General features: G+C 31.3%; 1 protein-coding gene across 1 annotated transcript; it reads right to left on the bottom strand.

Moving 5' to 3' along the window:
- Positions 1 to 1,980: 1,980 nt before the first annotated feature.
- Positions 1,981 to 25,576, bottom strand: LOC134724917 (annexin A5-like). Its single transcript, XM_063588275.1, has 15 exons — positions 25,493 to 25,576; positions 21,794 to 21,833; positions 19,302 to 19,389; positions 18,303 to 18,370; positions 17,187 to 17,276; positions 15,918 to 16,052; positions 14,663 to 14,933; positions 11,121 to 11,215; positions 8,769 to 8,882; positions 7,515 to 7,602; positions 6,995 to 7,095; positions 5,975 to 6,244; positions 5,105 to 5,180; positions 4,351 to 4,463; positions 1,981 to 3,095 (listed from the first exon to the last, which is right to left on the bottom strand). Exons 2-15 carry the CDS (start codon positions 21,821 to 21,823, stop codon positions 2,970 to 2,972), a joined length of 1,665 nt encoding a protein of 554 aa, XP_063444345.1. The 5' UTR covers positions 21,824 to 21,833; positions 25,493 to 25,576; the 3' UTR covers positions 1,981 to 2,969.
- Positions 25,577 to 26,833: the final 1,257 nt, after the last annotated feature.

The following is a 26,833-nucleotide window of genomic DNA, read 5'->3' as shown; positions in this document are numbered from 1 at the left end:
TTTTTCCCTTTTGATGCATCTAAAGTTAAGAAAATAACTGGAGACTAATTTGAAGTATGTTTATCATATAAATTAAATTGAATTCGTTTTAAAAACAATCATTCACAATTTCTGTGTGCAAGTATAATTTTGAAGACAAAATGACTTGTAATAGATGGGAGATAACTCTAGTAAAATTTAGAAGAGGAAACATTTTCATTCTCATTTTCTGTCAATTCAGAAGTTTTGCATGAATTAATAATTTATGCATTGTTCTTATGAAGCATTTCATTACATTGCATTAACTAATCTCACATTTTATTTGCTCAACTTTTGCAATATTGAATGCACACATACATTTCTAAATTTAAAATAAATAGAAATTGTACCAGGAGCAAAATTGGTGGTGGTGGTTTTTTTTAGGGTACTAGAGCATGATTATTTACTGTTTCTGCTTAAATAAACCTGTTTTTTAGTGTATAAATCACTTGCAGTTGCTTTTCTTAAACACATGTTAGTTTGTACCCTGGTTAGCATTGGCCCAAGCCCTTTCTGTTTGATTATTATGTCTATGTGCACACATTTGTTTGAAATAAGTTTGTAAGAATTCACAGAATTTTATTATACTTTTATATTTTTAATGTCATTACTTGTAATGAACCCCAAGTCCGTGCTTAAGATATAGACTGGACAAAATTTGTGATAAATCCTGAGTGAGTGAAAGACTCTTGTCGGTTGACTTAAGGAAAATGCATTTTAATGTAGGGTCCTATTTGTTTTCATTGTTGTTAGGAAGTGCAGTAAGAGTTTTGCAATTGAGAAAAGCCTTAAATGAATAAAATGATTGTACTTGAATATTCATGATTCTAAAGTGAACGAATATTGCCATACATATTTCTTCATCAAGTTGAGGATAATAATTAGTCAAAATTTATGATATAAAACATGTCAACTAGTTTCAAAGTAATTAACTTTTCAAAACACTAGTTTATAAAGAGAGGGTATTAATAAAGGAATCCAAAGAGCAATAAAAATATATAGGTCAATGTGCTTGTTTTCGAGATAAAAGCCATTGAAATTTTGGGCGGGAAAATATTCTCTCTTGACTTTTCATAGCTTTATCATTGACAAGTTGAAGTTCTCAAAAACTGTTAAAAAGTAATTAAAATCTTATAAGACTTTTACAGATGGTTTATCATTATACATGTAAAAGATTTATAAAAAGAAAAATGGGGGTCACCGGGCTGATTTTTTTAATGCATTCAAATGGATAAAAACAGAGGATTCCGAAAATCTGACAAAACATCTAAAACATGACAAGCCAGCTTCCTTAAGTTAAACTGTTGATATATTTTGGCAAACTGGTTTGATGTTTGTGAAGCTTGTCCAAATAATTATGATGTCTGGCAAGGCTATTTTGATTTTTTTCTGGGATGCCTTGATTATGAAGACTGGTGTTAATCTGTTGTGATAAAGAAAGGCTCTTATAATTGAATTAATCTTTATGTTTATGCGAGATTTGCTTCTGTTTGTTAGAGCAGTTTGATTGTCTTAATTCACCATTTAAACACACACATTACAGCATTCCATTTATTAGAATAAACATAATTTTTTTATAATTTTCAGTTGAACAACCTATCAATCTTAAAGCATCATACCAGAAATTCTGAAAATAAACATTCATTAATATCACATCTACCATATATACTTTATGTCATTTCTTAACTGATTAAGGTGGTACCCAATACTTTCACTAATAATAATTTGGCTTGTTTAATTTTCACAAAATTTTGACATAATATTTATTTTGACCCTTTGACAAAAATATAAAAATTTCAAAAAATTTGAACCAACCATTTAACAGAAAAATTACTCTGGTTACATAGCAGTTTGACAGACACTTATTTTGATCATTGAGAAGCTAAAAATTTCCTTAAAAACGTTTCAACTGATTTTACAGAGTTATCTCCCTGTAGTGTTAGGTACTACCTTAAAAAAAAATTTAAAATCTTTTCCTCCAGATAAATAGCAGCCATTTTTTTTTTACAATAAATCATTTATTCAAAAGTCTTACAATTTTTGTCCCCGAAGTTAATATCCTTTACATCAGCCGGTTACAATAATAAAAAATCCTAACAAAAAGGATTGCATTCTGTTTCAATTTAACATTCATGCTTAACCAAATTAACAAAACAAACTAAACTGGAATGCTGTGAAATATTTTGCTTTCTTATGACTGACTAAGGACTTACAGCCTTAGAAAAAAAAAATCTATTGCAAATGATTGTCAATATTTTATGAGGTAATTAATGATATGAGATAGTGAGGATAAGACAATACTGCATGTGGTATAATCAATGTTGTTTAAGCTTCAAGTCAAAAGCAAGGTCATAAGTCAAAAGGAGAGAACTGATAGTTATATAATAAGATATGATACAAGTGCCAATGAGACAACTCTCCATCCAAGTCACAATTTGTAAATGTAGATTATCATAGGTCAAAGTATAATCAAATAATCTGTTTGTAGAATTCATCTTGTAAAATTTATTCTTTATCTTGTAACACTGAAAAAAAGGCAATTTTATGCAAAATAGTCAATCGGAATCTTGTTAGAAATAATCAAATAAAACTTGTAACTTAGATTTCTCATGTAAAATGTTTATATCACAGTTGGGAGATGTAAAATAAAATAAGATCTAACAAAAGCAATATCAAATCATGAATACATGAATGTACAATATGTATAAATAAATTATATAATAAGTAGACAAAAAAAAACACAATAAAAGAAGAAACAACAATAAGAAAAGATCTCAAGTACCAAATTTTCAGTATTTAAACATTGATTTTAGAAAAACAAAAAACTTGCTATAAATTGCACATTTTTGTTATTATGCAAAACACTTAATAGAACAGTAAAGAAAAGTTAAGTTGAAAAATCAATGTCATTAAAAAGCTTCAATCTCCTTGTTTGGGCTCTTGAAACAGCTTTAATCTCTTCCCACAATCCTTTGCAACATTTCTCTGTAATCTCCAGAGCAATCTTCTTCAATCCACTTCCATAAAGTCTTTTTGTTCTGTGCCAGGAAAGTCTCTTTAATTTGTACCATGTCAATCTGGAAATATATCACATAATGTTAATTGTTGAAAAAAAGAAGACTTTTCCCAAATAAGTTTTTTTTTTAATAAAAATAAAAATACATGTAACACTGAGTAAATTTTATGCATGGAAAATGCTTTTCTGGATTTATCTTATTTGATTAAGAAAGTATTCAGAAAGAAATGTTTGCTATATTCATTTATCATATGTTTTGTAGTAAATACAGTAGTTTTGCATAATTGATAAATAGCCTGTTGTTTAATCCATATCGCACAACTTTGATGTGCACCCTTTATCGCATACCCTTTCACACCCCTACTTTAAAAAAAAAAAGTTTTTGGCACACTAAAGGCAACTATAAAAAATACAAAACACACAAATAATATATGATAAAGCGTATAATACATGGCAAAATCCGTATCACATGCCGTATCACCCTTGACTAATATCATCCCTCAGGGCCTAAAGGCCCTTGGGCTGATATTGATGTCTCGGGATGATACGACATATGACATGGATTTTGCATCGTTTTTCTCTATGGAATAGTGGCGAAACACTAAGCTGATGATACTGCTAGAGAAATAACCATTTTGAAAGATCTTACTCTCATAACATATTGTATCTGACAGTAAAATTTGTGGCCCTCAGAAAAGATAATGATAAAGCAATTGATGCTTATTTTAATAATAAAATCTGAATAGAAATTGGTTAAAATATTTTATTTTGCTTGGTTTGGCCTTAGTGAGGGTGGATAAGGAATGTAATTTTTCAGCAGATGGAGGATCCTTCATTCCTGTTTACTTAAACTTCTTAGACCATATTTCTATATTCTTTATGTATCTTGTCTGGTCTATATTCTGTATCTTTTAGCACCACATTATTTCCTCTTCTTTATTTTTTGGTCCATTTTTCTCTATTCTTAATTTTTGGCCTATTTTTTTTTTTTGTAGTATCAGCCTATCATTCTCGTTTCTCCATAACCCCATATTTGATGTTTATAGATTATCGTTGGTCATCTCAGCATGATTAATTTTCTCTCTTGAGCCTAACAGCAAAAGTGAGAAAAGCAATCGAGTTGAGATGACCAATGATAATTTGTTTATCGCTATTTTACCTATAATTGGGATGTTAATTTCATTGACACAGGACATGTTTGCCCTTAGTTTCTAGCGATATTTTTTTCATATCACTCTACAATGCTCAAAAAGGAAATTATCAGTCAGTAAGATCAAAGGAAAATTTCATAAAAATAACAATAAAACTATATATACCTCAGCTCTGCTGACAATAATTCTGATTAAATCACTGTCCTTTGTACCAAGTCCCTTCATTGTCCAGGTCAATCTCTCAGCAAAGTACTTTGGTCTACATTTTATTGACATCACTGAAATTAAATTACATGAGTTTTAATTCTATTGCATCATAAGGATTTCTAATATAGACAAATAGACACTCTCCATGCACCATGAATCATTGCCTGCATTCTAAAAATACATGTGCATACATCTTGTTATTGCTGGTCTTGGAATATTTTGTTTGTCAAGGTCTATACTGACTGAGAATTTTTAACATATTGTTTTCCCTAATAATACATTCATTCATGCTATAAAACCAGAAAGATTCCTTTTTAACAAATATATATCTCAGACAGGGAATCGATGTTCTAAGTTATCTTCAGTCCTCTTCAACTAGTGATCATGTAAGCAACATAAACATTTCACCTAACTTCTTTTTTAATTTCTTTTTAATAACTTTTTAAGCAGAAAGCACAAAATCATAAAAAAAATACTTTATTAACATCTGCTTTCAATGCAGCAATGTGGATTTCTTATGTTTTTTTGGGCATTGATGAGCCACAAGTTTATGATTTCAACCAAACACAAATTTTTTATAGGTACGGTAGGTTTTTGTTTTAGACTGCCAAAACCAATAAAATTAATAATCTACAAAAAATCTTTCTTGATAAATGAAAGTTTGCACCCATGGAAATAACTGAATCCAGAGTATATGGAATATGAAACCTACCCAATGTGAGCAAGGCTTTCTCTGAATCACTGGAGAATTCTCTGTCAATAGTGTTTTCAACATCTCTTTGTGTCAACTACAAAATAAATCATCAACACATTAATGTATGTTGCTGTGAATACATAATATTAACAAGTGTAAATATTTACCTACTTTTTTTCAATCTTATTTATACCAAATAAATATTGAAATTTCCATATTATGTCAAAAAGCTGAATTCAGATATTGCAAGTTTTTAGAGCATGAGGTTCATTGTTTAAAAGACATTCAACGGAAAAGACTTATCACCAACTGTTATTTGTCATGGGGAAATACACCTCATCGTTATTTGTCTGCCTTTACTGGCAATCATAAAAGTTCCAATAAAATTTTGATGTCATAATAGAATAGTCTGACACCAAAATGGAAAAGTGATTGTTAATAGATGTCAAAAGTTCGAGCTGGGATAGATTCTCAGGTCAAGCATGATAGATTTACAAATAGCGATAAAGGGTAAAATACAGGTGCCAACAGTGGACAAGAACAGGGAAATCTTCACACAAGTACATAATTTCACTCCCTTGAGTGGGGCAAATACAAACAGGTTCCAAAAATGGAGCAACAACAATGGCCTATCCTTCCAGACCACATGAGTTAATCCTCCTTGCCTAGGCCAAATACAACAGCTGCCAATAGTGAAGCAAGAACAGGACCTCTTCTAGAGGAAATGAGTTAATCTACAGTTTTTTTAAGCTTTGCTCAAATTTTAGTTATCTGTATAGCTGAGCCTGTACTGTAATCTTCAACTCATTTTTTTTGGCTATAATGTTATTCTTTTTATTACTACTAGTTTTTAACTGTATCTTCTTTTGTTTCCTATCCAAGACCTACCTTCACATATTCACCATAAATTGCTCTTAGCTGGTAGGTCTCTCTGCATGCAAAGATCCTGATGAAAGTGTCCTCATCTGTTCCAAAACAGTCCTCTCCTGCTTCAAACAAATTGTTGGCATCCTGCTTAGCTCTCTTCATGTCAACAAGCTTTTCCATGTCAATGGTGAAGGAACCAGTTGGTTTATCTTCATCTGTTTCCTCATCATGAAACATAACTGGTACCACAGCTTCATCTATCTTTTCTGGGTCCAGCTCTGCTCGACCACCCTACAAAAATGTTAATGGTATCAAATTTTGAAATTTTACTAATAGCGTTGAGCAGTATACATCAGACTTGATTTGAGCATAGTTTACCAGTACTTTATTTTTTATAATTTACAAGAAAAAATGGAAGGTATTTTTTTATGAATGTTCTTTCAGCACTTTTATTGCAAACCCTATCATAGTTTTCCACAGATTCAACTGCAAGTTACCTGTCCATTTAAACTTTTGTAAGTTCTATTGTCCCATCTAACAAATACAATAGCTATTGTTCTCTGTTTAGTTTAATCAATGAGTGATAGATTTCTCCTTGAAGAAATTTAAATGTCCAAGTGAATAACCTTCACAGAGATCAATAGCTATTGTATTGATTCAAAGGGACAGGTAAACTTGCAAAAGTTAAAATACCTTGGTCGAGAGAAAACGACTCTGTGGTAAACTTTCATTTGGTTCGCAATAAGTGATCACAATTATATAAATAAAAGTTGAATCAGTTTTAGGTAGGGTATAGGGTGCATTTCCTCCTTTGATGGAAAAAAAACAATTTTTGGGCATAAAATAAAAAAAAGAAATTTTTTTTGGCATAAAAAAAAATAAAAAAATCCCTTAAACTGTGACCAACTTATCCGTAATTGACAATGATGACGCTCTTTCATAAAACTCTCATTTTGGTTACTGGTAAAGATTAGTCCTATACAGCAGCCCTTGTCTTAGAAACCATCAAACCAATCTCAAAACAAAATAAGTGATTCCTACCTGTGCAGAAGATATGAGAATTCTTTTAAGATCCCCACTGGTATCATCCTCAATGTTACACTCCAAGTCTTTGTCAGTGGCACAATCATCTGGGTTAATATCTGTAAAAAAATTTAAAAAAAAATATTATTCAAATAATGATCACATATAATTAATTGTAATAAAACTTATAGAGTTTTACACTCCAATTGACGAAATCTATCAAACTGTTGTAGAATTTATTCTCTAGGCAGAAATGAAGACGTATATCTAGCCTGAACTTTAGAGAAGATACTAGTAGACACTTTTGACAATTTTTTTGGGCTACTTTTTTATTTTTATCAGTCAAAACAATGAGAAAGTATTGATATAATTGAGAATGGAAATGGGGAATGTGTCATAGAGACAACAACCCGACCAAATAAAAAAAACAACAGCAGAAGGTCACCAACAGGTCTTCAATGTAGAGAGAAATTCCCGCACCCGGAGGCGTCCTTCAGATGGCCCCTTGAGTATACATGTAGTAAGAAAACAGAAGTACCTCCATAGACAGCTTTTATTTCCTCAATCTGTGCATTTGTCCTGGACAGTAAAATCTCAATTAAAGCAGATTCATCGGTTCCAAGTCCCTGAAAAACAAATAAAGTACAGTCAAACCTGCTTAAGAGACCACCAGTATTAAGCAAAAAGCTGTGTTATAAGGTCTTTACAGTAATTTTAGATCCATCTGTAGTACATTTCATATAGATTGAACGTGTAATAATAGACCACCTGCCACCACATTTTTTTATCTCCCTTGAGTGGTCTCGAGTTTCACTGTATAATTTATGTAGCATACTATACAATTAAAGTACTGTAAGAATTTTGATACAGTTCAAAAATTAAAAAAAATATTTGCACTTTTTCAGAGATATATTATTAAAGGGTATAACGTATATTAAACATCTAGTTTATACATCACTTTGTCTGGTTAGGTTGGACAATCTTTATATTTTGCATCTGTTAGACTTGAATAAAATTTGATTTTCCCCATATTTCCACCTGGTTTGTACTTCATGTGCTTACACTTTCAGATCATCCCCAGTTTTTGATGGGGTTGGTATTACTTAGTCTTTAGCTTTTTTAAGTCATGACATTGTCAGTTTATTTAAGACAATGTATGCGAGTTTTTTGGCTATACCCAAAGAACAAGCAATTAAAAGTCCAAATTGCTCTGTTTGGCCATTGAAATAAAAGTGACTACTAAAGTCCTACCACAACCAATAATTTTGTGACATGTGGAAGTCACTTGAAGGGAATTTTCTTTTATAAAAAAATGAAAATGCATTTATCAATCATTCGAGGAACAGATTCATACTATGTTACTTGTGGATTATTTGAATAATCCAATCTGAATAGTTAAATGATCGATTTTAACTATCATGATTAGATTAATCCAAAAATCAACTGGAATCAATGTAAGAATCTATTGCAAAGTTCACACCTAATTCGATTTTGATTCGCATTAACTTATTCGTATTAGTTTAATTTGCTTTCGAAACGTCCTAACGTCAATTCTAATTTGAATTGCAATGCGCATCAAATTTGAGAAACTGTCCAAATGTCGTTAACTTTTAATTCGTATTAACAAAAGCCTAATTTTTTATGCAAATTAAATACATTGAATTAGTCAATTTGAATCAATTCAGATTAAAAAAGAAGAGTGTGTGAACGGGAATTTGATTCACATTCAATTTAAGTTAAATGTACTTGTGAGCAAGGCATATAAATCCTCTAAATCAGACATTATAATTACCTGGATTGCTTTTTTGATATTCAAAGCATCAAACAAAGGTGGAGGTACAAACAATGCCAAGATCACCTCTTTAAATTTAAAACTTGTCTCACTGTCCAAAGTCTCCATCAGATCCTGAAATGTAACATAGAACATTCTGATGATTATCAATTAATATTAATTTATAATGCATAATAATTACATAAGTTGTATGTTTCATTATAATACTTATTTATTCTGATTGGCTGCACTGTGATCTCATGTTATTACTTAAGCAATTGCATTACACAATAAAATTTATCATTCATGATGACATGAGGTCCCACAATAAAGTGAACAGGTAAATTAAATAAAAACTTGATAAAAATTGTGTTTTCATGATCCTAGCTAAAAAATGTAATTATAAGTATTGAATGCTTCTTTTTGTAACTTCATAGGGTTACAAAAGCGTTGACAGTGCCCACATTTTAAAAATGTACTTTGGTCAGCGCTTTTACACCTCAATGAAGTTACAAAAAGAAGCATTCAATTCTTTAATAAAACTAGAGGCTCTCAAGAGCCTGTGTCGCTCACCTTGGTCTATGTGCATATTAAAAACTGGACACAGATAAATTCATGACAAATTGTGTTTTGGTGATGTGTTTGTAGATCTGACTATATTGAACATTCTTGTTGCTACAATTATCTATATCTATAATGAACTTGGCCCAGTAATTACAGTGGGAAAAAAATTCTAAAAATTTACAAAATTTACAAAAATTTATGAAAATTGTTAAAAATTGACTATAAAGGGCAATACCTCCTTAAGGGGTCATTTGAAAATTTTGATTATGTTTGACCTAATTATAGATCTTTCTTTGCTGAACATTACTGCTGTTAACAGTTTATCTCTATCTATTATTATATTCAAGATAATAACCAAAAACTGCAAATTTTATTCAAAATTACTAATTTGGGGGCAGAAACTCAACAAGGTGTTGCTTAATTTGTCTGAAAATTTCAGGGCAGATAGATCTTGACCTTATAGATAATTTAACACCATATCAGATTTGCTCTAAATGCTTTGGTTTCAAAGCCAAAATCTGCATTTAACCCCTATGTTCTATTTTTAGCCATGGCAGCCATCCTGGTTGGTTGGCTGGGTCATGCCACACATTTTTTAAACTAGATTCCCCAATGATAATTGTGGCCAAGTTTAATTAAATTTGGCCCAGTATTTTCAGAGGATAAATTTTTTGTAAAAGTTAATGACAAAGGACGACGACTACGACAATGACAACAGACGCCAGACACAAAGTGATGAGAAAAGCTCACTTGGCCCTTTGGACCAGGTGAGCTAAAAAAGGAAACTCAATTATAATGGGTGTTTTTCAGAAAATTACCCTTAGCTAATATTAAGTAAGTAGAAAGCTTTTTTTAAATTAACTATTGTGTATGGAGTACTATGGACATAGGTATACATCATGGTTTACTTGAACAAATTGTGACTTCGATAGAGAGGTGTCTTATTGGCACTCATACCACATCTTCTTATATCTATCATCCTCATTAAAACATTATTTTTCAATATATTTCATATAAAATCTCCGTTTTTTCCATGACATATATGTCTTTGGATTTTAACAAACAAGAAAAATGAAAAAGGCAGAATTGTGTATGTAAATTCTTAATTTTTTTTTTACTTTTGAAGTTGTGTCTTCACTTAATTTTTCTTATGTACAAATTGTCAACATTGACAATTATTTTTTATTTGGCTCAAATTGAAATAAGTAAAAACAAGAATGTGTCCCTAGTACATGGATGCCCCATCCACACTTTCATTTTCTATGTTAAGTGGACCATGTAAATAGGGGCCAATCTCTAATTTGGCTGTAAATTGGAAAGATCATATCAAAGGGAACATGTGTACTAAGTTTCAAGTTGATTGGACTTCAATTTCATCAAAAACTACTGACCAAAAACCTCAACCAAAACTTTAACCTGAAGCGAGACACACGGATGGACGGACACACAGACCAGAAAACATAATGCTCATAAATGACATACAAATACATCGATCTGATACCAGATTATTGGTCCCCTTCCCATATTCACCCGGATTTATTTTAGCTTTACCAAGCTAAGCAAGAGTTGTGTCCCTTGTTCTGCCAAACTTCTGGTTTTGTTTTGAAAAGAACTAAGTGTATCTCGAAATATATCTCCGGTCCGGCTGACTTTGAGAAAACAAGAGTTGACTGTACATGTAAATGTATAAACATTACATAGTAAAAATATCAATTTACAAATATTTATGTCCAACCACTAGACCATTACAAATTCAACTTAATAATACTGTAGGCAAAAATACAGATGTGTATTGATCAATAGCTTTACCTCTCCAAAATTTGTCTTAAACTGCTTTTTCAGAATCTGTCTTTGTTCATTATTTCTTGTAGTACAGATGTAGATAATGGCTTCTTCATTGGTTCCTGAAATAATTGGATTAAAGGTGAAATTACAAATCTACATCTTCCCATGCTAATATGCTTACAATAATCCAAAAACTGATTTTAGAACTGTTTGTACAATGTAAAATAGAATGCAGATAGGAAGTGACCAGTGTAACTCATGCTTACAAAGCATGATTCTAACAAAGAAGTTAAACAATACATAGAAATTTATGATAGCAAATGTATACCATGGTCAGTTTAGAACATGTTTTCATAATAAGCGAGAAATGCATAGTTTTTTCTTACTCTTTAATCAGGTCAAGGATTAATAACTTTGTACAGTATTTAAAGGTAATTGTTGCAAGAACTTTTGTTTCATTCTTAATTGACCAACTTAGAAATTGAATTTCCAGCCTCATTAGTTTATATTCAAATCTTAAATAGGTTTTCTCCATTTAAATGAAGTCTCTAGTCTTTGTTAGTCTTGTATGATTGCATGAACCCCCTGAGGGGTTCATGCTTATATATTGGTGAGTTTTGGATGTGTCTATGGGCCACTCGATATCTCTCGGCCAGAAGTCAGAATAAATTTCTCGGAACGTTTCGAAAGTTTCGGTTATTTATACAGGTCTTAACAGGTGTTATCAAGTCTTTGATGTGGTCCCTTGATGGCCCTTGACGATGCAATTAAATGTTTTAAAACGACCACTGTACACTGTGTAAATCTAGGTCAATTATAACTTGGTAGTCTCGATAACATGTGAACTAATTATGTTTGAAGGTTGAACCACGGGATACTGTGTATTTCATCATACTAGATTTACGAGAGAGAACATTCTGGTTATGATATAAATATTAGATCGGAAAACAGAAAGATAATATTCTTATCAAATTTATTTTATTCAATCCGAATCAAAGAAATATATATATACTGTATTTACGTTTCTGAAGAAAATAACAATGATTGAAATCAAAATGCTTTCAGAGTTGCAATTAAGAAATAAGCATTTTATATGACAAATATACTCTGCTTTGGTATTTTAAAATATTCATTTGTACAGGAAACATAAAAATTAAATTCTGGCATCATACAAGAAAAAAAAAATTAAAAACAATAATCCTTATATTTCTACGTTATTTATTTCATACTATTTTGTTATTTGGGTTTTATGAGTAATTATTTTTTATTTTTTTTTGTATTATTATATATCCATAAAAACAAAAAGTATGATAAATTTATTAAATATTCAAATTTTAAATGGTCGTGAATAAAAATACTTGTGTGTTTTCAATTCATACAGCATGATTTTAAATCCTTGCAGCTATCACAATCACAACAAAATTTAATTACAACCATAATGTTGATTATTTTATACTGTTTTAGTATTAGAAGCCTTTGCTTATATTTTGCATAGTAAAAAACTAATATATTCACATAGACACTATTAAATTTTCCTGAGTATCAATGAGTGCTTTCTATTTACTATTTCGTGCGCTAAAATACTACTTGCATGCAATACTATTAAATTCACTCGTGAAAGCTTATGTTCGTTTTTGTTATCTAAATACGGGACAGGGGCAGAAAGAGCTTAACATGTGACTTTCAAGCACGGTCATCATTAGTAACGGTATTCTGACCTTGAGTTGTTTCTATTTTATTTCTTTTTTGAGTCACTGTTCTATTATTTCTTTTTTGAGTCACTGTTTGATTATAAACTTTGACCTGTTCGAAAAGCTAAGGATTAAAATTTAGAATGGAAATTGGGAATGTATCAAAAAGACAACAACCCGACCATAGAAAAACAACAGCAGAAGGTCACTAACAGGTTTTCAAATGTAACGAGAAATTCCTGCACCCGGAGGCGTCCTTCAGCTGGCCCCTAAATAAATATATACTAGTTCAGTGATAATGAATGCGATACTAATTTCCAAATTGTACACAAGAAACTAAAATTAAAATAATACAAGACTAACAAACCCCAGAGGCTCCTGACTTGGGACATAAAATGCGCAAAAATGCGGCAGGGTTAAAGATGTTTATGAGATCTCAACCCTCCCTCTATATGTCTAGCCAAAGAATAGATTCCTTATTTGTGTAATGTACATGTATTCAACCTTTTAACTTTTTTCATTCGAGCGGCACTGATGCTTTTCTTGTAGACTTAACTCTTGTCTCGCGAACATCATTTCAATTCTGGTATCTTTTTATATCTACATACCTTTTTAAATAAATTGGTTATTTTGAAAGTGTGTAAATATATAAGAAACCATCTGAATTAAGAAATTCTTCAGCAAAACTAAGTTTCCCTGTATAATGTTTGAATTGATTAAAGTAAAATCAGGTAATCCTTAAAATTTGAGATGTTTTATGAGACCAAAAAAGTCTCTTTGAACAATAAATTTCACTGCATGCAATATCTACCATGAGAAAAACAATATAAAGACATGATAGATAAAATAAATGCATCCAGAATTCTAGATTATAAAGCAAACCGAGTGTATAAATTTATATTGCGATAGGTTTGTGCAATTTGCATAAATCATCCGGTTAATAGAAATTAGGATTTGCCAAAGAGTTATAATCGGAAACATTATATAATGTACATTCCCAAGTAATAAATAAAATTGTTGATCTTTGAAATAACTATTCAAATAGAAGCTGTAAATATATACTTTCAACTGGCTTCTTCCATTCACAGTCAATTATTTCAATTCAAAAGCAAACACAAATTCAGCAACAATCTTTTGGTGATCCGGCAGTCAGTGGTCTTAGGTTCATGTATTGCTTTTCTTTTTTTAAAGAAAGCAACTTGTTTTTAATTTTAGTTTCTTGTGTATGATTCAGAGTTTAATATGACGTCCATTATCACTGAACTAGTATATATATATTTGTTTAGGGGCCAGCTGAAGAACGCCTCTGAGAAGGGAGTTTCTCGCTGCATTGAAGATCTATTGGTGACCTTTGGCTGTTGTCTCTTTGACACATTCCCCATTTCCATTCACAGTTTTATTTTGTCCATTTATAATAACCAAAAACAGAAATTTACCCCTATATATTGCAACACCATCAAGAGTTGGTCCAATATATTCAGACATTACAAATTTACAAATAATTAAATAAAAGCAATGCATTAAAAATCATATATTTTTAGCTTTTAAAAAAAGCACGGCGGATTTGGTATATAGCAAGCCAAGTCAAAGGTTAACCATTTATCATATGATTTAATATTTTTAAAAATCAAAGAATTTCCTTGCCTTTATGGAGATTATTAAAAAAAGATAAATAGCTATTAGCCAAAAATGTCAAACAAAAGTGCACAAATATTTAAATGAAGATTATAAATATTTGAGTTCTTGTATGAAGATGGCAAAAGTAGCACTCATAAAAATATTTTTTTAACTACCGTACCTTGGCACTTAAAAATGTGGCGTTAAATATGAATATTTTTTAAATCAAATTTATTTATTCATAATTAAGAAACCAACCTGCGCCATCACATGCTTCTTTCAGGTACATGCAGTCCCATTCTGCATCCCATTTTTCTCCCACTAATTCCGTTCCATCATATTCAGCCATGAAGGGTACCAGTGGATCATCAGCTTTGTATTTAGCATAATATTTAATGGTGCCTTCAGTTGGATCAATTGTACCATCCTTTAACAAATGTGTTCTTAGACGAGCAATGTAGTTTTGGCGTACTTTTTCCAAGAAACTATCATCTTCTTGACATTTCTCAGCAACTTTCTGGGCCAGTTTCTGTATGTTTAAAATAAACAATCCAATTACAATTTTGAAATGCACATTAAGATATGAAAAATAAAAAAAATTGTAACGTTATTCTTTTTCCTTAATTGTATTTTCATTATTAAACTTGAAATTATACAAATTTGTCCTACTTAACCCTTTCGCCGACGAGTCCGGGTTTACCGGGATTCACGCTTCAGACAGCTGACGATGAGTCCTGTTTTACCAGGATCGGAATACCTCTTTTATGTTTCCCGCTCAAACAGTGCAAACATGGGTTATCTTTCTTTTAATGAATAACCCGGATGAAAGTGTAAACATGGCGGTTCCGTTTGTTGAAAACCGTGTCAGAATCAGAGGAAATTTACGGAATTTACAAGAATTTGAAATGAGGGAACATTTTTTTTGAAAGATTATAAAAGAATTGAAGCCAAACTAGTATTCTTTTTTGACACAAAAATGTCGTTTTATGTACAAAACAGTTGGAATGGACATCGATCAGTGTGAGTAATTTGTACAGCCTCATAAAATTTTTCAAAATTTTGCCGTTTTAGGTTAAAAAAATTACGATTTGGGGTGAAAGAGTCGAATTTGAGAATTTTACCTAGAAATTGCCGAAAAATTTGAAAATTTTAATATTTTATGAAGAAAAAATTGTCAAATCATGAACAAAACTGTGAACATGGTGTTAGTGAATAAAATAAATACACAAATAACTATAAACAAGTTTTTATTGACATTTATTATGAATATCTCCCACTTGAGTAATAGTAGCCAGGGAAGCCATCGTCTCAGAGTAGCCCCTGTCTGGGCAGCAATCGGTGAAAGGGTTAATGAATTGTAACGAAATAATGATAAAGAACAAAGCTTTTTCAAATTTGCCTCTAAATACTTAATAATAAGTGAACTGGAAATTATACACTTTCTGTTTGCACATTTTTCAATTAAATTATTCAATTTGTTTTGATTCCTGTATATGCAAGATAGATAAAATACCTGGCGCCTCTTGCATTTCTTCTTGAACTTCTTCTTTTTTTCCTTGACCTCTTCCTCCTCCTCCTCTTCTTCCTCTTCTTCGTAATCGTCATCAGACACCTCCATATCTTCAGCCTCCATTCCTAAAGCTGAAGCCTGAAAAATATTAAAACGCTTTAAAATCAAAAGAAAATATTCAAACGCTTAAACAACTGCATACCAAATATTATTGACCTTCTACTAGTTGTTCCCCAACAACTGACCTTATCTCAAACTAATACTTGTAAACTTAGCAAAAGTTTCAAAGTCATAAGAGCATGACAAGAGGGCAGCACCTAATAGTCTCCATGGAAATGAGATGTGCTAATGCTTATTCAAATGCATACAAATAATAATTGACCTACTACTTGTGGTTCACCACAAACTAGACCTTATCAAAAACTTATACATTGTTGACGCCGCTGCCGTCATCTCCAGAAACAGCATACCTATGTCTCGCTTTTCGACTCCAGTCAAGCGAGGCAAAAACACTTCAGATAGTATCAATTTACCACTGGACATAAAGCAACCAACAATCGATCAATCAGATAGCATCACATAACTATGATGCTAAAATGCCCTTGGGAGAACACTGAAATCCATCAACAACTACTGAGAATTAAAATGGAAATCTTATAAGCTCAGGTACATTTTATAGCCAGAAAAATTCATGAGTCCCTCCCTGTGATTGACTTTTTAAAACTCTTAAGGACCTGAACTCTTAAAACTGTTAAATATGAAAAGAAAAAAACCCATCGTGAATCAAGGAATTTTAATTGTTGCACTCGGGGTGACAGCTAGAACTAAAAGCTGATGTTGATCAAGATAGGTAAATCCAGAGCTAATTCTTAATTATTGACGATTTTGGATTATGTTTCATTAATGATACAACCATAGAGCAAAGGAATAAAGACTCATTAAGTTAAGACATGAAAGGTTATTTGTCATAATATAAAGAATGTCATAATATAAAGAAAGAACACTTATTTATATGCTTGTCCTTCTGCTGTTGTCTCTTTATTTTTGAATTATAAATAAAAGGCAAGATATAACTGAATAAAAAGAAAAGATAGAAATTATCAAACTAAGATGGAAAGCTCAAACCAGAAGAGTATAATCAACAGTTAAAAAGCAACAATAAGGGAGGCAATTCATAATGATCACTAACATCAGGGGAGACAACTAAAATCAGAAAGATTTTGTACACGAAGGGAGATAATTCTTGCTGAAATAAATAGTTTCAATACTTACAGCAGAATCCTGGAAAGCAGTATCACTACTAAACATCATATTATATGTAATATTTGTCTGTTGAGATGGTGGCGCTTGTTGCATCATCATCTGAAATACAGAATACAAACCATGCGACTATGTCAAGTTTTCTTAAAAGGTTTAATTTTAAAACTGTGAAATAATATTATTTTACAAATCATTTTATGCACCTGTTCTCAGTCAGGAGCTTTTTGTTCTGTGGTTCAAGTTGTAGTTTGTTGGTGTGGTTCATAAGTATTTCCCTTTTCTCATGTTTTTTTATATAGATTACCCTTTGATTTTCCTGTTTAGATTGTTTTAAACTAGTCATTTTGGGGCCCCTTGTAGCTTGCTGTTTGGTAAGAGCCATTTGACCAAACTATGACCTATAATTGTTAACTTTTTATACACTGTGACTTGGATGGAGTTGATTCATTAGCACACATACCCCATCTTCTTACTAATGATTCATTTATTTTCACCAGTATCAATTTTTGAGGATTAAGGAAATCGTACATATTTAATTTCTTGGTTCTGCCAAAGTCTTGATACAAGCCTATAGAAAATTTGTCATTTATTGAACATTTAATTTTATGGTTTACCTGTACTGACAGGATCCACAAAAATGTTATTCGACAAATAGCAATGAATCCACAGTATTAATATTTATTATACTTCTGCAATAATTAAAATGAAGAATGTGTCTAAAGTTTTTTGAATTTTGGATCCTCAATGCTCTTTGACTTTGTATTTATTTGGCTTTTTAACTATTTTGATCTGAGCGTCACTGATGAGTCGTATGTAGACGAAACGCGCGTCTGGCGTATAAAATTATAATCCTGGTAATTTTGATAACTATATATGCCCCTCCACACTATCATTTTCTATGCTCAAAGGACCTTGAAAATGTGTAAAAAATCTCTACTTTGGCTTTAAAATTTAAAATCATATCATAGGGAACAATTATGTACTGAGTTTCAAGTTGATTGGACTTCCAACTTCATCAAATACTACCATGACCAAAAACTTTAACCTGAAGCAGGACAGACTGAGGAAAGAAATATGGACGCACAGACCAGAAAAGATAATGCCCATCAATGGGGCATAACAACTTACCCCCATCATACCTCCCATCATACCTCCCATCATATTACCCATCATTCCCATCGGATTTGCTGGCTGAGCTACAAAATATATATACACATTTTAATCAGTACTCACAACAGAGGGGGTCTCATTGGGGGGTTCTGAACCCAGATCCCACTTAATGGTTTGTCAGATTCCTGTATCTCGCTTACACTATGTACTTAAAACAATTCTCATTTTTTAGTAATTTTGTGTGTCACGCTAAAATTTAATTCCTGTTTTCACAATACAATAATTTGATTTTCACATGTCATGCTTATAAAAAATCAGCAATCCCGCTTCACACTTAGACCCACAATAAATTGTTATTTGGACTTGTTTACTATATATATATATGTGTTACGATAAAAAATGTATATATTATATTATCAACAATCTTTCCTTGTGATTAACACAATTTGTTTTTGTTTAAAAAAATGCATCAATAAAATTTTATCATTATTATAGATTTTTCATTCTTTTCAAAACTTATTTATAACAATATTTGTATAGAAGTTATTTTAGATTTAGCACTTAAAAAATTGCTGAAAAGCCGTTTGAAAACTATTTTGAAATAATGAATCTTCTAAAACCAGAGCCTAGATTTGTCTAAAAAAAAATTGTATGTTGTTGTTGATAAATACATTTTCGTTTCATTGATATGAAGTAATCGTTCATCAAACTCACCTTTTTTTTAATGACAAAAACTGTTTTGTCCAATTCCTGTATCTGTTTTATCATTGTAATGATAAAATATTTCCCATGTTTCACCAAAATTCGTTTCCCATTTTCACGCTTACAAATTTGACTTTCATGTGTCACATTTTTTTCATTTGAACAGAATATATATATCATTTGATGTCACAGCTCAAGACGGTTGGTTTTTTTTATCAAAAATCATGTGGTCAACTAAAAAAAATCAGGTTATAGTAATTAAATTCAAACGTCCAGGATGTGGTATATGTGTATGAATAGCTTATAAAATCTTACCGTAGTTGACATTGTAAGCTGAGTTATTGTATGTATAACCACCACCACCACCATAGGGCTGTTGATACTGATTTCCATACCCATAACCCTGAAATATTTAAAATACAAATCACATTCGTTACTTACAAGAATATTGACAACACTTCATTTTACTTTTTGTTTGCCTATTTACAGCATCACACAACTAGAGGCTCTAAAGAGCCTGTGTCGCTCACCTTGGCATATGTGAATTAAACAAAGGAAGCAGACAGTTCATGACAAAATTATGTTTAGGTGATTGTGATGTGTTTGTACATCTTACTTTACTGAACATTCTTGCTGCTCACAATTATCTCTATCTATAATGAACTTGTCCGTGTAGTTTCAGTGGAAAATGTTAGTAAAAATTTACAAATTTTATGAAAATTGTTAAAAATTGATTATAAAGGACAATAACTTCTAAGGGGGTCAATTGACTATTTTGGTCATTTTGACTTATTTTTGAGTCTTAAATTGCTGTACATTATTGCTGTTTACAGTTTATCTCTATCTATAATAATATTCAAGATAATAACCCAAAACAGCAAAATTTCCTTAAAATTACCAATTCAGGGGCAGCAACCCAACAACCGGTTGTCCAATTCATCTTAAAATTTCAGGGCAGATAGATCTAGACCTGATGAACAATTTTACCCTAGTCAGATTTGCTCTTAATGCTTTGGTTTTTGAGTAAAAACCAAAAACTGCATTTAACCTCCATGTTCTATTTTTAGCCATGGCGGCCATCTTGGTTGGTTGGCCAGGTCAAAAAAACACAAATTTTAAACTAGATACATCAATGATGATTGTGGCCAAGTTTGGATTAATTTGGCCCAGTAGTTTCAGAGGAGAAGATTTTGTAAAAGATCATGGAGATTTATGAAAAATGGTTAAAAATTGACTATAAAGGGCAATAACTCTCAAAGGGGTTAACTGACCATTTTGGTCCTGTTGACTTATTTGTAAATCTTACTTTGCTGAACATTATTGCTGTTTACAGTTTATCTCCATCTATAATAATATTCAAGATAATAACCAAAAACAGTAAAATTTCCTTAAAATTACTAATTTAGGGGCAGCAACCCAACAATGGGTTGTCTGAGTCATCTGAAAATTTCAGAGCAGATAGATCTTGACCTGATAAACAATTTTACACCATGTCAGATTTGCTCTAAATGCTTTGGTTTTTGAGTTATAAGCCAAAAACTGCATTTTACCCCTATGTTCTATTTTTAGCCATGGCGGCCATCTTGGTTGATTGGCAGGGTAAAAAAACACAAATATCTAAACTAGATACATCAATGATGATTGTGGCCAAGTTTGGTTAAATTTGGCCCAGTAGTTTCAGAGGAGAAGATTTTTGTAAAAGTTAACGCCGGACGACAGACGACAGACAACGGACGCCAAGTGATGAGAAAAGCTCACTTGGCCCTTCGGGCCTGCTGAGCTAAAAAAAGTTCTTGCCAGTAATTGAAAATGTAAATCACTGCAATAAATTAATACATTTATATGCCAAAATATTTATAAATCAGAAAGTAAAACTTTCAGCGGTCACATCAATTTTGGACAAATTATTTGTATTCTGATCAAATCATTTTACTTGGTTATTTGGACTGGCCATGGAGTGAACCATAAGTTTAAGGTGGCTCAATTGCATTAAAAAGTTTTTGCCCAATGTGCAGAATGTCAAACACAGAGTATCATTGGAGACATAATTTGTTGGTTTTTTTTGGTATTTGATAAAATGTTTCATTTATTTAATATTTAACAGGTTTAGTTTTATATCATGATGTAGAAACAATTTGATACCCTAAATAATGTCCCTAATGCTTTAAAGTTTGAAGCATGAACATTTTAGGTTTTTATGACATAAAGATCTAATACCCTCGAGGTATAGTTGCATCAAGTGTTTACAAACTACATGTATATATATATATATATATATTGCATGTGAGGCTATATGCCGCTATATTTGTGATGTATAGTTCTCAAAACCATGAAATCAAATATCTAATACCGCAGTCCCACTAGGCCACGATGCTACATAGGAAAATGTCTGTAGCAAGTCAGGAATATGACAGTTGTAGTCCAATCGTGTTTGTGCAATTGGATTAGTTAGTGACTTTCGATTTAGAATCTTCCTCTGAGTTCAATATTTTTGTGATTTAACTTTTTATAGCCATAACTCCTAAAATCTGCCATTTACACATCTTTGTTGATTTGTTGTTGTCTGTTTCACTGTTTTTCAGTTTGTTTGTTGGCTCATTTATTTCGACGGGTTTTCATATTGTTTGATGGGTTTTTTTTTTACTTGTTTTATCTTATTTGGCATTATAATATGCCACAAGAAGTTCCGGAACTCAGTTTAAATTTATGAAAATTGGTCAGTCCAGACAGACTTTCATGAGTCCAGGACTCATGCACTCATCTTAGTCATAGTGAGAACCCTGCACTGTCTTAATATAAGTACTTACACCACCACCTGGAGGAGGATAAGCCATCATCTTGTTAGTTCTAAAAAATAAAATTATCAATCAATTCAATCTTTAATGTTGACTTAAAAGTTATAATATGTTTGTATAACATGATTGGTAAGACTTTGAAACAGACTTGTCAATAATTTTTGACACACATTAAGAACCTACAATGTAAACAAAACAATTACAATTTCATTTATTATTTTACAAACATTTGACAAATGTGTGTGCAATAGTAAGCATGGTATTAAAGTAGTAAATTAAGTAATTTATGATGGGTAACTATCCTTTTCATATATATAGACATGATGAATAAATAACAAAAATGATTTCTTTCAATAAGAAGGCTGTATCTCAGTCAGACAGAAAACTAGTACAAATGTCCATACTAAGATATATGGGGTAAAAAAAGAAGCAGAAGACTCCATAAGGAATAAACAGCTGCGCCATGAGCGCATGATACGCCCGACGTCTTGTGTGGAAGTTTTATGCAATAATCATAAATAGTTTCTGAGAAAGTTTTAAGCAATAACCATATATTGTTTTTGAGACACGGCGGGACATGTGAAACCCCAACCCTGTTTTTTTTTTACAAAAAACTAAATATCACTAAAATAAAATTTTGAATCAAAACCAAAAAGTATACAGATCTTTAGATTAATATAACAAAGAAGAGTGTAAAGTTTTAAGCATTAATCATAAATTGTTTTTGAGATACGGCACAACATGTAAAAAAAAACTCCCCCTTTTTTTACAAAATACTCAATAACTCAAAAATAAAATTTTTAATCATCACCAAAAAGTATACAGATCTTCAGATTAATATAACAAAGACATGTGTAAAGTTTTAAGCAATAATCATAAATCGTTTTTGAGATATGTTGCGACATGTAAAAAAACCCTCCCCCTTTTTTACAAAATACTCAATAACTCAAAAATAAAATTTTGAATCATCACCAAAAAGTATACAGATATTAAGATTAACATAACTAAGAAGTGTTTTAAGTCATAATCAAGAATCGTTTTTGAGATACGGTGCGACATGTGAAAAAAAACACCCCCCTGTTTTAGTTACAAAGTGCCGTAACTCAAAAAGTTCTAATCTTATTTTCACCAAAAAGTATACAGATCATTTGACCATCATAAGAAACAACTATGTTAAGTTTCATGAAATTTGGATAAGTCGTTCTCAAGTTACGGTGCGACATGTTTACGCCGGACAGACAGACGGACGGACAGACAGACAGACGGACACCGGACATTTGTATACCATAATACGTCCCGTCAAAATTTTGATGAGCGTATAAAAATCAAAAGGTCATAAGTTAAAGAGAGACAGACAAAATCTTTAAAACTAATAAAAATGTGTCTGAATGACAGAAATGGACAAATTACTAAGCCTATAATTCCCATAAAATATAGCAGACCAGATGTGTATAAACTTGATCTGTAACTGTAAGTTCATGAAGTACAGTATAATCTTGTCTGGATAATTTAAAGGCAGTGGCTATTTGACAGGCACCGGCAAAATAGCAAATTTGCTATTTAGCCGGCTCTGAATAAATTGTACATCACTGGAATTTAAATGAAAGAATAATAATTAAATATCAAAATTTTATTTTTCAAAACTTTTGTTACTGTTACTCATATAAACACTTAAACTTTTATGTATCCGGCAAATTAAATATATTCTAAAAATCAAAATACAACTCTCCTTTAGAAAAAAAACACTATCATGTACCTGTACATTTGTATCTGACTTAGGGCAAATTTTATGTAATTAGAAAAATATTACAAACCAAAGCATCTGAACTGAATATGGGTGTCCGTGAGTACTTTTTATTCTAAATAGTTGGTCAGTATATAAAGTGTGATAATGGATGATACAACACCTACAAAATTGAGTGTAATGCACAACTCAATTCCTACAAAGTGTTTGCATTGGTTGTTGAAAATTGTGAAAAGGAACATTTTGTTCAGCTGTGGAAAAGGCCGGGATATGCACGTACCTTTAAAACTATAAAATGTCGAGCATGTTTCGCATATACATGTATTACTTCCACCAAATATGAAAAAACATGGAAGGCCAAAATGTCTGATCCAAACTGTCATCGGTCTTCCAGAAAAGCATAGCCAAAAAAACAATTGTTTACCATTTCATAAGAAAAGTTCCAAAGAAATCGGATTCCTTTTATTAGACTGGTTTGTTGGAAGCGATTGGCAAGAAATGCTTTTTAAAATTTAATAACAACATTTTAATAACCGAGGAACAAGTTGAAGCAAGACCTCAACTTTTAACTGCCTCTTGTTTGGACTCAATTGTAAACATTGATTTAATCAAAAAGTATTGTCAAAAAGATACATGGGAAACTATTACATTGTAAGAGCATATATAAAGAAAAGAAAAAGAACCCTATCTACATATGTGCATATGCACATGATGTAGATTCAAAGAAGCCAGTGTAATGTCAAATTATATGTAGTTCCAGTTTGGAGCCAAGTTGTAACATTTATATATCTTGTGCTGGATTAAAACAACTTCCAATTAAGGCAAATAATTGTTTTTTTTAACAATTGCAAATGTTAAATCATGTGTCTTTTTGAAATTTGTAGCAAACAACTTTTAATATTGTCTTTTTTGTGATGTACGTAGTTTTACATAACACGATTTTTAACCCATGGCAGGATATTTAAACCATAGATTTTACGCAGATTTGGACATCAACTTTTTTATAATTATTTGAGAAAAAAATATATTTATTAATTTATATATACAAATGTGTTTTCATGCTTTTAATTAATATTATAAAATTATAAATTATTTATTTATGAACATCTTCAATATTTGATTTTTGATTGTACTGTATTTTTAATGCTTTTAACTAATTGTGATAAAATGATTTTAAATTATTATCAAGTTTTTTTTTAAAAAACGGTGCCGGTCAAATAGCCACTGCCTAATATAAAACAGTCTTTCGGCTATAGCAGAAAACAGCCGAAGGCCACCAACATGCATGACCAACAGGTCTTCAATCATGTCAATACAGCGATAAAATTAATGAGCTATTTATCTGAAAGTAAGTTACATTTTACATTTTTTCATAATTATATTTGGGTATATTTTGGTCATGCAATGTTAAGGATTATGTACCCTTTTGTTAATTCAATGCTAAAAAAAAGGAAACTCCAGAATCTTTCCCTTTAAGCTTATACTCTCATTTTTTGCAATTTTGCTTAAATCAGAGTTAAAACAAGTTTGTATAATAAGATATTGGTTAAAACAAATATAGGTATGAAAATTAAACAGATGTTAGAAAAGCATTGATTGAGTAATCTGTTAAAAAAATTATAACAAAAATTTCTTTATTACAGTCTGGATTTTGTTAAATTCGTTTCATTTGCTACAAAATCCCCTTTCTTATTGAATGCAATGAATCTAAACAATAATCTATATTGTTTTTGCATGAAGTTTCCAATTGGTATTGCTACAAAAGAGGTTATAAACCTTAACAAAAATAAGTTGGAAGCACTTGTCTTCGGTGAAGAGTCCTTAGCAACACGCTAAAATTTATCCTGGCAGCCTTGGACTTTAGGCTCTTTTAGTGTGTCTTTAATGTGATATGATAGCAGAATAAATACCAATCTATAAGACACGTAGGAAAAATTGTCGATTCCCTGAAATTTTGAAAAAATTACCTTTTGATGGAAAATGTTGCCAAACAGTTGTGGTCGGTCTAAAGTAATGCGTCCAAGTGAACCAGATTTAGAATCAAACAGCTGGGCAAAGGCCGACTCAAAACCTACGATGTCTTTGGAGGGGCGATATCAAAAGTATTTTGATAGAAATTATTATTTACATGAAGAAAAATTCTACCTTGGTAAATACAAGGATTTGTATTGTGATGTAAATCTTTGGCAAATATATAACTAATTATTGTTCAAATATACTCAATATTTTTACAGAACACGTACGCGTTCATATACACATAATACGTATATGTCTCTGATTATAAGCATAAGCAATCTGAAAAAAAAGAGTCAAAAATGTCAAATTCTTATGAAATTCGGAGCTAAAGAGCATCGAAACCCGAAATTCTGAAAGGTTAGCCAAATACAGTTACGGTAATATATTTTGTTAGGGGAACACATTCCAATTATTTCGAAATATTCAAAGTTTTTGTAAAGACCATATCATTTGGATAATTCATGTCAACACAAAAATGGAAAAATCGAATAAAAGATCATCTACGAAAACTGACGCATATCAGTGGTAATTAATCTACGGTCAAACAAATCATTACAATGTCTGTAACACTTTTAAAACCACAGATGATATAAAATTGCCACTGCCAAATGGAACCACGGGCTCGGCTTGTCTTTAAAAAAATAATACCTTTATACTTTATATAAATGTATATAATTGAGAGACAAACTTGTGCCTTTGTATGGAACCATGTTAATCTTGAATTTGATTCTAATTAGTATCATTAAAAATAAACCATAAACTAAGATAAACAAGAATGTGTCCATGGTACACGAATGCCCCACTCGCACTACCGTTTTCTATGTTCAATGGACCGTGAAATTGGGATAAAAATCTTTTTTTTTGGTATTGAAATTAGTATTTAGAAATTAGTATTTAGTAAAGATTGTTAAATCATGGCAGTACCGAAGCACTGACTACTGAGCTGATGATACCCTCGGGGGATATAAGGCCTTCAACAATGACAAAACCAGATACTGTTTTTAAAAGTCGTCTATAAAAGGCCATGAAAAAGAAACATTCAAATGAAAAATCTAACGGCCTAACAATACAAAACAAAACAATTTACAAAATATCAAATATGAGTTGAGACATGAACCAACGACAACCACTAAACAGGTTCATAAAGAATATGGCAGGGGTTGATTTTATAACGAAGATGTTGTATGATTGCCAAGGAGACAAGTCTTTAAAGAGACCAAATGACACAGCATAGGTCACCATACAGCCCTCAACAATAAGCAAAGCTCATACCACATAGTCGGCTATAACAT

Source organism: Mytilus trossulus, chromosome 7 (assembly GCF_036588685.1).
Source record: "Mytilus trossulus isolate FHL-02 chromosome 7, PNRI_Mtr1.1.1.hap1, whole genome shotgun sequence".
NCBI lineage: Eukaryota > Metazoa > Mollusca > Bivalvia > Mytilida > Mytilidae > Mytilus > Mytilus trossulus.
Note: the sequence above shows the minus strand (reverse complement) of the source record. Positions and strands in the feature narration are given on the sequence as shown.